We start from the raw sequence: 12,390 nt of genomic DNA on the forward strand, positions 1-12,390 counted from the left end.
TAGTGTTATAAATGGTTCTCAGACTGGCCTATTAAAGTCCACTTAATCAGAAATATTGCTGAAACAGTGTTCATGCATTGGCAATATGATTACAATCATTCAGATAAGTAATGAGAAATAAAGACTTGTGTAGCCTTACCTAGAAAACAAGCTACCCTTTATGTTGCATTGTTTCAAAGGAAGCGTGTACCTCTAACTATTTGCAAGCTTTGGCACACAACCCATTTTAAGTTGGGGCACGTCTGCTTATGTTCACATATGGAATCATGTCTCTAAGGCCCAGTACCTTGTTTTGAATCATTCACAACATACTAGTCAAATCTTCCCATGTGTTTGTGAGGTCTGTGGCACAGTGGCTTTCAGTTATTAGTAAGGCGTGAAAATCATAGTTTTCGTTTTACTTTAAGTCCTCAAATAGTGTGGACAAATGCGACATGTGTTGAGTGGGTATGTCAAGCCAATACTTCTCTAGTTTCATTACCAGTCTACAGAAGCTATTTGAGAAAAGCACAGCTGCCTTTTAAGGTGGATTCGGCATATTTTACCCAAAATTCAGCTTATTTTCAAATGGCTTCAGTAAAGACACTAGAATGGGTGTGGTTGAATTCCAGGCGTTCCTCATTCCCTTCTCAGTATATAACTAGCATCCCCAGAGCTGAATCTTGAGCTAGCCCTTTCCACTTATGGGAATGACTGGGGTTGGAAAATGAACACATGGGGAGGATTGGGAAATGGTGAGTAATCTGATTTGGCCATGCTTTCTGGTCAGAAGGAGTAGTGGAATTTGCAGCTGTAAAAGTAGATTGGGAACAGATTGCAGATTTACAGCAGGCCACGAATGTCAGGCTAAGGAGCTCCGTTTTATTTGCTAAGGCATGAAGACTTATAGAAAGTTTGTGAGCAGTGCAGAGACATGATCTGAACAGGAACTGGAAAAAAAATTATTTTTTAACTGAGATGCAAAAATTATTTTTAACTCAGATACAACTGACATGTAACATTGTGTAAGTTTAAGGTGTACAACGTCTTGGTTTGATACATTTATATACTGCGATAGGATTACTACAGTAGCGTTACCTAACACCTTTATCCTTTCACATATTTGTCTTTTATTTTTTGTGTGGAGAACAGTTAAGAACAAGTTTTTTAGCAACTTTAAAGTGTATAATACAGTATTGTTGACAGTAACACTATGCTGTGCATTAGATCTCCAGGATTTATTCATCTATGAGTGGTAAGTTTATACCCTTAAACTATATCATCTCAATTCCCTCATCCCTCAGACCCTGTTAACCACCATTCTACTCCCTGTTTTTACAAGTTCAGATGTTTTAGACTCCACATAGAAGTGACATCATACAGCATTTGTCCTAGTCTGTCTGACTTATCTCATTTAGCATAATGCCTTCAAGGTCCACCCATGTTGTTGCAAATCGTAGGATTTTCTTCTTTCTTATGGCTGAATTATATAGAGAGAGGGTGTTAAAAAATTTACACACATTTTAAGAAAGGAAAACTGTATTAAAATTCTAATACTCAACATATACTGCTAACAAAAGATGAATACAAGTTATATTTGACTTCTGCAATTACAAGAGGTGTTCAAAGTGGTTACCCTCAATGTCCAGACACGTCTGATTATGGCAAACTACTGCTTGTGGAACACTGACCAAGTGTCCACTTGTATACATTTTTTGGGCACCCCTGGTACATGTACATATATGTGTACAAATGTATATAGATGTATACACACACACACACACAAAACATCTCTATCCATTCATTAATTGATGGTCACTTAGGTCGTTTCTATATCTTGGATATTGTGAATAATACTGTAATGAACATGGGTATTGTACAGATATCCCTTTGAGATACTGATTTAAATTTCCTTGGATATATACCAGAAGTATTATTGCTAGATCATATGGTAGTTCAATTTTTAATTTTTTGAGGAACCGCCATACTGTTTTCCATAATAGCTGTACCAATTTACATTCCTACCAAGAGTGTATAAGTGTTCCCTTCTCTCTGTATTCTCACCAATACTTGTTATCACTTGTCTATTCAATAAAAAGACATACTAAAAGGTGTGAGGTGCTATCTCATCATAGTTCAATTTGCATTTTCCTGATGATTAGTGATATTGAGCACCTTTTCACAAACCTTTGGCCATTTGTATATCTTCTTTGGAAAAATGTCTATTCAGGTCCTTTTCCCATTTTTCAATTGGATTATCTTTTGCTATTGAATTGTATGAGTGCTTTATATATTTTTGATATTAGTTCCTTATTAGATATATGGTTTGCAAATATTTTCTCCCATTCTGTAGATTATCTTTTCAATTTGATTGTTTCCTTTGCTTTTTAGTTTAATATAGTACGACTTGTTTATTTTAGTTTTGGGTGCCTGTGCTTTTGATAACTTATTCAAGAAATCATTGCCTAGACCCATGTCAAGGTTCTTTTCCCCTGTGTTTTCTGCTAGGAGTTTTATGATTTCATGTCTTACATATAAATCTTTGATGCATTTCAATTTAATTTTTATGAGTGGTGTAAGGTAAGGGTCCAATATCATTCTTTTGCAAGTAGATATCCAGTTTTTCCAACACCATTTATCGAAGAGACATTCTGTCCCCACTGTTATTTCTTGACACCATTGTCAAAGATCAGTTGACTCTAAATATGCGGATCTCTTTCCGGGCTCTCTATTCTGCTCCACTGATCTATATGCCTGTTTTTATGCCTGTTCCATGCTGTTTTGATTACTATGGCTTTGTAGTATAGCTTGAAATTAGGTATTGTGAAGCCTCCAGCTTCGTTCTTTCTCAGGATTCTTTGGCTATTCAGGGTCTATTGTGGTCCCAAACAAAATTTAGGATAGTTTTTCCTATTTGTGTAAAAAAAAAAATGTCATTGGAATTTTGATTGGAATTGCATGGAATCTGTAGATTGCTTTGGATAGCATGGACATTTTCACAGTATTGATTCTTCGAATCCAGGAACATGGGATCTCTTTCCATTTCTTTGTGCCTTCTTCTATCTCTTTCATCAGTTCCTTATAGTTTTCAGGGTACAGGTCCTTCATCTCCTTGGTTAAATATATTCCTAAGTGTTTTGTTTTGTTTTGTTTTTAATGCTATTATAAGTGAGATTGCTTTTACCATTTCTCTTTCAGATGATTCATCGTTAATGTATAGAAATGTAACTGATTTCTGTATGTTGACTTTGTATCCTGCAATTTTACTGAATTCATTTATCCTAACAGTTTTTTAGTAAAGTCTTTAGGGTTTTAGATAGTCTCTGAAGCCCTTTATAGCTCATCTATAACCCTGTGAAGATTCTCCTTTCTACTTCTTTCCAATAACCCAAGAAATGGTTTTTCATTCAATTCATAGACCTATTTCCCAGAAATCAAATTAGGCTAACCAGGGTCAAGATTTCCCACAGTGAGAGTTAAGAGATAATGAGAAAGAGTTTTGCACAAAATCAATTGAGCTCCAACAGCCTTTCTCCCCACAGCTCATGGAAGGTAGATTCAGAATATTGGGTGGATTGAGCGAAGTACAGGCTGTCACTCCACTGTGTCTGTATTTATCTCTTCAGCATGTTGATGTCAGTTGGTTAGCTCTGCACTATAGTTCCCTTCTTTCTTCCCCCTTCCCAAATGAATCTGTATCATTTCTAGCACTCTGTCCACTAAACCAGCCAATCATTTCTACTCTTCACTGGGTTTCAGTGCCTCTATGGCTAAAGCTTTCTTTATGGCTTTTGGCTTGTGGGGGTGCCAATATTTTGTTGTTACTATTTATATTTGAATAATATATTTGAGTCTATGAACTACTATTTTAAAAAAAAAGAGAAAAGAAACTTTGAATACTTTTAGAGATTAAGCATTAAGCCTGGCAATTTTAATATATTATTTAATATTAACACAACATATCTGTGAAGTTATTTTCATTTTAAAGATGAGAAAACTGTTACTAGAGTGTTATGTGACTTGTTGAAGATCACATAACTATTGCAATTTTTGCAATTATTTTTAACCTTTTAAACCACAACTACTTTTGCACCAACCTAATAATTCAAATGCATATCTCCGGACTCTCTAAGCCAAGTTCCCTTTTTCCTTGCACGTGTATCTATTTTATCATTTGATTCTCTCAACAACCCTGTGAGCGGGGAAAAATTATTCACCTTGTTTTACCTTCCCCCCCCAACCCCGCTCTATCACTACAGATAGAACAATAATAGGCATATAGTTGATGCCCAATAAAGATGGATTGAATGATTAAGTGAATTTAAGTAAGTTTATGAATTAAGGAAATTGAAGTTCAAAATTACTTTTCCAAGGCTATTAGATAGAGAGTGGCAGTTTGGAGTGAGAACTATTCAATTCAGACATTTCTACTACTCTGTAGATCTTTCTCAGTGTCTTTTTCAGAACAGGAACCTTTCTTACTGCTAGGGATAAATATTGGTGGGAAGATATAGTGACTGTCTCTCAAGACTCCTTCTTAACTGTTATCTTACGTCTTTTATAGCCCTGATTAACTGGATGCTAGGTATAATTATTATACATCTTTAATGGCAAACTTCTGGGTCCAAGGTAAGGTTGGGGAGAAGTGAGACCTAAGGAGATACAGTACTGTAACTTGTTTATTGGTCTACTCCAAATCCAAATACATCTGGCACTAGGACCCTGGATTTCCTACTCCTAGTTGATTACTTGGTTTCACACCACGCTTCTTGACAGCTATTTCTTTCACAATATCCCTCTTTCCCTAAACTACCCTGGGCCTTTCTTTATTTCTAGTCCTGTCAAACCACACCAAGCTCCTCCTCACAAAGAGGAGGAAGTATCAGTCGCAGCCTAGGCCTCATTAGGTGCTTAGTAAAGTGCTTAGTAAAGTGCTTAGTGCTTGGAAAGGCTTACAGAGGGTGTCCAAAGTGCAGAAGCAGGAGGTAGCTAAGGATCACCAGAAAACCGGAAGACTTTGCTTATTGTTCTATCTCTGCCTCTCACTGGCAATGTGACTGAGGGCAAATTTGGTGTGCTCCCTGATCTTATTTCCTTATGTATAAAACGAGAGAGATTAGGGAATCTCTTAAGAGTCCTGGTAGCTTTAGCATTAAATGGATTCCTATTGCTTTGCTGTCCTATCTCCATAGGGTGAGAGGTAGATAGACTAGATGTAATTCAAGGTCTGTCTGGCTCTGTTGTTCTGTGAACCCATGTTTCCCTAGGCTAGACGACAGAGTTCTTAGTAACACAATTTTCCTTTTTTATTTTGAAGCCCGTTCATTCATGCAACAAAATTTGCTCAATCAACTTTATGTCTGGTACTGTTCCCAAGGCCATTCTGTCCAGGATTTGTGTTTCTCCACTGCTGGGTTGGGGCTGGAGTATATGTTTGGTAAAGCTCATGCCAGTGCTGGAGTCCAAGCTCAGGTATAGTGACCGCTGTCTGCCTCTTACACGGGTGATCATTGTGAACAATAGGAAGTGTTTGCTGGTTTGGTTAAGATACAGGGCTCTTGAATTGGCCCTGTCTATTGATCAAAATCTTGAATTAAAGTGTTTATACATTTAACTGTTTCCTATTAAGAACTGTTATTGTTCCTCTCATTTTCTTCCACTGTCTTAGACTCTCTCCCAAGCACGCCCCAGATATTCCTGATGACAGCACCGATAATATTACTATCTTCACCAGAATCTTGGATCGTCTTCTGGATGGCTACGATAACCGGCTGCGACCTGGGCTTGGAGGTCAGTTCCTATTTTAAGATCTTCTGCTTGGCTCTTATCATCAAAAAATATTCTTAAACCACCTTCAGTAGTCTCGTAATGCATGAGGTTAAGATAAAGCTGTTTCTTTCTTCTGAGCACTGGAATTTAGTTTGAATCCTTCAGTTCAATGGTCAATCTCTCTGGTCTGATGTTGAAAGGTTCTGAATTTCACTTAGGTGTATGTATATGTTTGACCAAGCCCATTTCTGGTAATGAAATACCAATCCCTGCCTGGATGGCATGTGTAGCCCAGGAACAGCTAGGAAACATGACTTTGGTCTCAAGACCCTGAGTACATATCAGCCTGACATTCTAAAGAAAACCAATCTGCTGGCTAAGTTGGATCTGAGTTGGCCACCAGCTTAGTATGATCAGCAATATGATCACAGTGAAGTAAATGCATTATAATACGTCATGGCTGTGTTGAAAGGGCGAGTATGCAAACGAATATGTGTTTAATTTTTTTCCTGAACCATTTGAGAATCAGTTGCAGATATCATACACCTTTGGCCTAAAGACTTAAGTGTGTATTTCCTTTGAAAGAAAATTACTTTATAAAATTACAATGCAATTATAAATTCAGAAAATGTAACCTGACATAAACTTTCTAATCTGTAGTCCATATTTAATTTTTGTGAATCATCCCCAAAGTGATCGTTATAACATTTTTCCTTGATATAGGGTTCAATCCAGGATGACGCACTGCATTTATTTTCACATCTATTTAATTTATAATCTGGTATAGTTACTCAGCCTTTCTTTGTCTTTTGCAACAGATTAGATTTTCCTTATTCATACTTGGAAGAAATATCACAGGACTTAATTGTGCTTTTCTCAGTGCATTACTCAAGAAGGAACATGATGTTTGTCTGCCCCATTATCAGTAATATTAGCTTCAATGTTCACCAGGTTATGCCACTCAAAAATTACCATTTTTTCAGTTTGTACTTAAAAAGTAATTTGTGGGGAAGTGATTTGAGATTCTTATGTTCCCCTTTCAGCTTGCATCCATAGTTTTACCAATTATTGATTATTATTGCATGAATAAAAACTGTTATGGCTGCAAAATGGTGATTTTATAAATCCATTATTCCTCTACATTTTTTTTATAATTTAGTTGTAATTTTTTTCTCTTTTTTTTATTAATTTCAGGTGCACAAGACAAAGTAATACTTATACGTTTATCATTTATATCCCTCACACTGTGTGAACCCTCCTCCCCCCATCCACTACCCCTCTGACATCGCACAGAGCCATTACATTTCCACTGTCTCTATTCCTAATGCTGTGCTCTGCTTCTTGTAAGTATATACACACATATATATACATATATATATATATAAAATTATAGTTGACATTCATTATTGATCGGCTTCAGCTTCAGGTGTACAGAGCAGTGATCAGGCATCTACATCATCCCTGAGGTGGTCTCCCAAATGGGACAAGTGTCCATCGGGTAACCTACCAAATCCTTACAACATTATTGATTACATTCCCCAGATTAATTTTCAAAACCCCGTGGCCATCTTGCGGTTACTGACTGTTTTCAAATCCCCGCTCCTTCCCCCTTATCCCCACCCCCCCTCCCATCTAACAACCCTCAGTTTTTCCTCTATGTCTCCAAAACTGTGTCTGATTAGTTCATTCACTTATTCTTTTCTTTAGATTCCACATATAAGTGAGATCATATGGTATTTGTCTTTCTCCGTCTGACTTATTTCACTTAACATAATGTTCTCTAGGTCCATCCATGTTGTTGCAAATGGTAAGATTTCTTTCTTCTTTATGGCTGCGTAATACTCCATTATACAAATGTACCACAGTTTCTTAATCCAGTCATCTACCGATGGGCATTTCAGTTGTTTCCATGTCTTGGCTATTGTGTATAATGCTGCAATAAACATAGGAGTGCATAAAGATTTTTGAATTAGAGTTTTGGATTTCTCCAGATAGATACCTAGGAGTGGAATTGCTGGATCATAAGGTAGTTCCATTTACAGATTTTTGAGATACCTCCATACTGTTTTCCATAGTGGCTGCACCAATCTGCAATCCCATCAACAGTGCACAAGCGTTCCCTTTTCTCCACATCTGCGCCAGCACTTGTTGTTTGTTGATTTATTGATGATAGCCATTCTGACTGGGGTGAGGTGGTATCTCATTGTGTTTTTTATTTGTATTTCTCTGATGGTTAGTGAGGTTGAGCATTTCTTCATATGTCTGTTTACCATCTGTATGTCCTTTTTAGAAAAATGTCTCTTCATGTCCTCTGCCCATTTTTTAATTGGGTCGTTTGTTTTTTTGGAGTTGAGTTGAGTGAGTTTTTTAATAAATTTGTGATATTAATCCCTTATCAGATATATCATTGGCAAATATATTTTCCCATTCAGTAGGATCCCTTTTTTGTTTTATTGATGGTTTCCTTTGCTGTGAAAAAACTTTTTAGTTTGATGTAATCCCACATGTTTATTTTTTCTCTTACTTCCCTCGCGCGGGGGGATATATCAGTAAAAATCTTACTCCGGGTAATGTCTGTGAAGTTTCTTCCTATGTTTTCTTCTAGGAATTTTATGGTTTCAGATCTTACATTTAAGTCTTTAAGCCATTCTGAATTTTCTTTTGTATATGATGTAAGGAGGTGGTCCAGCTTCATTTTTTTGCATGTGTCTGTCCAGGTTTCCCAGCACCATTTATTGAATAGACTGTCTTTGCCCCACCGTACATTCTTGCTTCATTGTCATAGATTAAATGGCCATATAGGCATGGATTTATTTCTGGACTCCCTATTCTGTTCCATTGATCTATGTGTCTGTTTTTATGCCAGTACCATGCTGTTTTGATTACTGTAGCCTTGTAGTATAATTTGATGTCAGGTATTGTTATACCTCCCACTTTGTTCTTATTTCTCAAGATTGCTGAGGCTATCCGGGGTATTTTATGGTCCCATATAAATTTTAGGATTATATGTTCTATTTCTGTGAAAAACGTCATGGGTAGTTTGATAGGAATTGCGTTGAATATGTATATTGCCTTAGGCAGTATGGACATTTTAACTATATTAATTCTTCCTATCCATGAACATGATATGTGTTTCCACCTATTTGTGTCTTTTTTCATTTCTTTCTTCAGTGTCTTATAATTTTCTGAGTACAGATCTTTTACTTCTTTGGTTAAATTTATTCCCAGGTATTTTATAGTCTTTGGAACAATTGTCAGTGGGATTGTTGTTTTTTAATTTCTCCTTCTGATGTTTTATTATTGGTATATACAAATGCAACTGATTTCTGAGTATTAATTTTGTATCCTGCTACTTTATTAAATTCATCTATCAGCTCTAATAGTTTCTTGGTGGAGTCTTTAGGGTTCTCTCTATATAGTATCATGTCATCTGCATATAATGACAATTTTACTTCCTCCTTACCGATTTGGATGCCTTTTATTTCTTTTTCTTGTCTGATTGCTGTGGCTAGAACTTCCAGCACTATGTTGAATAGAAGTGGAGAAAGTGGGCAACCTTGCCTTGTTCCTGATCTTAAGGGGAATGGTTTTAGCTTTTCCCCATTGAGTATGATGTTAGCTGTGGGTTTATCATATATGGCTTTTATTATGTTGAGATATGATCCCTCTATTTCCACTTTCTTAAGGGTTTTTATCATAAATGGCTGCTGGATTTTATCAAATGCTTTTTCTGCATCTATCGATATGATCATGTGATTTTTATTTTTCATTTTGTTAATGTAGTGTATCACATTAATTGATTTGCGATTGTTGAACCACCCTTGCATACCAGGGATGAATCCCACTTGACCATGGTGTATGATCTTTTTAATGTATTGCTGAATTCTGTTTGCTAATATTTTGTTGAGGATTTTTGCATGTATGTTCATTAGAGATATCGCCCTGTAGTTTTCTTTTTTTGTGGTGTGTTTGTCTGATTTTGGGATCAGGGTGATAGTGGCTTCGTAAAAAGTGTTTGGGAGTCTTCCCTCCTTCTGGATTTTTTGGAAGAGCTTGAGGAGAATAAGTGATAATTCTGTTTTGAACGTTTTGTAAAATTCACCTGTAAAGCCATCTGGTCCAGGGCTTTTGTTTTTTGGGAGATTGTTGATTACTGATTCAATTTCCGTGGTGGTAATCAGTCTATTCAGGTTTTCTGTTTCTTCTTGAGTTAGCCTTGGAAGGTTGTACGCCTCTAGAAAATTGTCCATTTCTTCCAGATTGTCAAATTTGTTGGCATATAGTTGCTCATAGTAACTTCTTAAAACTTTTTGTATTTCTGCAGTGTCCGTTGTCACTTCTCCTCTTTCATTTCTGATTTTATTAATTTGGGTCCTCTCTCTCTCTTTTTTAATGAGTCTGGCTAAAGGTTTGTCGATTTTGTTTATCTTCTCTAAGAACCAACTCTTGGATTCATTGATCTTTTGTATTGTTTTTCTGGTTTCTATTTCATTTATTTCCGCTCTGATCTTTATTATCTCCTTCCTTGTACTTCCTTTGGGCATATTTTGCTGTTCTTTTTCCAGATCCCTTAAGTGTGAAGATAAACGGTTGATTAGTGATGTTTCTTGTTTCTTTAGGTAGGCCTGCAATGCTATGAATTTCCCTCTTAGGCCTTCTTTTGAGGCATCCCATAGATTTTGGGTCATCGTGTTTTCATTTTTGTTTGTCTCAAGATATCTCTTGATTTCTTCCTTGATCTCCTGGTTGACCCATTCATTATTTAGTAACATGTTATTCAGCCTCCATGAATTGGTATGTCTTCCAGTTTTTTTCCTGTAGTTCATTTCTAATTTCATGGTACTGTGGTCAGAGAAGACAATTGGTATGATTTCAATTTTCTTAAATTTATCAAGACTTGTTTTGTGGCCTAACATATGGTCTGTCTTGGAAAGTGTTCCATGTGCGCTTGAGAAGAACGTGTATTCTGCAGCTTTGGGGTGAAATGTTCTGAAAATATCGATTAAATCCAAGTGGTCCAATGTGTCATTTAAGGCTGTTGTTTCCATATTGATTTTCTGTCTGGAAGATCTGTCCCTTGTTGTCAGAGGTGTGTTGAAGTCCCCTACTATGATAGTGTTACTGTTGATCTCTATGTTTATGTCAGTCAATATCTGTTCTGTATATTTATGTGCTCCTATGTTGGGTGCATAGATGTTTACTAGGGTTATGTCCTCTTGTCGGATTGATCCCTTTATTATTATATAGTGCTAATCTTTGTCTTTTAATATGTTCTTCATTTTAAAGTCTATTTTGTCAGATATAAGTATTGCAACTCCAGCTTTTTTCTCATTTCCATTTGCATGAAATATCTTACTCCAACCCTTTTCTTTCAGCCTGTGTGTGTCTTTTGATCTGAGGTGAGTCTCTTGTATACAGCATATACAAGGGTCTTGCTTTCTTATCCACTCAGCCACCCTATGTCTCTTGATTGGAGCATTTAATCCGTTTACATTTAAAGTGATTATTGATAGGTACGTAGTTATTGCCATTTTTAAATTTGTAGTTAGATTGTTTTCATCTTTCTTCTATTTACAGAAGTCCTTTTAGTATTTCTTGCAATGCTGGCTTGGTGGTAATAAATTCTTTAGCTTTTTCTTTTCTGGGAAGCTCTTTATCTCTCCATCAACTTTAAATGATAGCCTTGCTGGATAAAGCAATCTAGGTTGTAGGCCTTTGTTTTCCATCACTTTGAGTATCTCCTGCCACTCCCTCCTGGCCTTCAATGTTTCTGTAGAAAAGTCATTTGATAGTCTTATGGGAGTTCCCTTGTATGAAGCCCTCTGTCTTTCTCTTGCTGCTTTTAGGATTCTCTCTTTATCTTTAACCTTTGCCATTTTAACTATAATGTGTCTTGGTGTGGACCTGTTTGGGTTTATCCTGGTTGGAACTCTCTGCACTTCTTGGGCTTGTATGTTGGTTTCCTTCATCAGGTTAGGGAAGTTTTCGGACATGATTACTTCAAATATGTTCTCAATCCCTTGCTTACTCTCTTCACCTTCTGGTATTCCTATGATGCGCATGTTGTTGCGCTTGATGTTATCCCAGAGGTCTCTTAAACCATCTTTATCGTTTTTCATTCTTTTTTCTTTCTGTTGTTCTGTTTGGGTGATCTCTGCCAGCTTGTCTTCTAAGTTGCTGATTCGATCCTCTGCTTCATCTAACCTGCTGTTAATTCCTTCACGTGCATTTTTTATTTCAGTAATTGTGTTCTTTAGTTCTAACTGGTTGTTCATTATGATTTCTACATCCTTCTTTATGCCGTCTCTAAGCTCCTTAAACATTCTTATCATCAGTGTTCTGAACTCTGTCTTTGATAGGTTGGTTACCTCTGTTTCATTTGGTTCCATTTCTGGAGGTTTCTTCTGTTCTTTTATTTGGGACATGTTTCTTTGTTTCCCCATTCTGGCTGACTCTCTGTGTTTGCTTCAATATATTAGTAGATCCCCTAGAGTTCTTAGTTCTTGCTGGGTTATCTTATGTAGTATGTGTCCTTTATATTTGACTTGCACTACTTCGTTCTTCTCCTCTGCGTGTGCTCCAAAGGTGACTCTTGCGTTTTGTATATTGTCCTGTTAAAGAAGATCTTTAATTGCTTTTTGC

At 36.6% G+C, this 12,390-nt stretch overlaps 1 protein-coding gene across 4 annotated transcripts in view; it reads left to right on the top strand.

Moving 5' to 3' along the window:
- The window catches only part of GABRA3 (gamma-aminobutyric acid type A receptor subunit alpha3), a 196,996-nt gene that overhangs the window by 76,490 nt on the left and 108,116 nt on the right, over nt 1-12,390 (top strand). For all 4 annotated transcript variants that reach the window (XM_033135444.1, XM_033088249.1, XM_033087481.1 and 1 more), the window contains exon 3: nt 5,648-5,769. In XM_033135444.1, coding sequence (XP_032991335.1) covers nt 5,648-5,769 — 122 coding nt within the window. The remainder of the gene's footprint in view (nt 1-5,647; nt 5,770-12,390) is intronic.

Source organism: Rhinolophus ferrumequinum, chromosome X (genome assembly GCF_004115265.2).
Source record: "Rhinolophus ferrumequinum isolate MPI-CBG mRhiFer1 chromosome X, mRhiFer1_v1.p, whole genome shotgun sequence".
NCBI lineage: Eukaryota > Metazoa > Chordata > Mammalia > Chiroptera > Rhinolophidae > Rhinolophus > Rhinolophus ferrumequinum.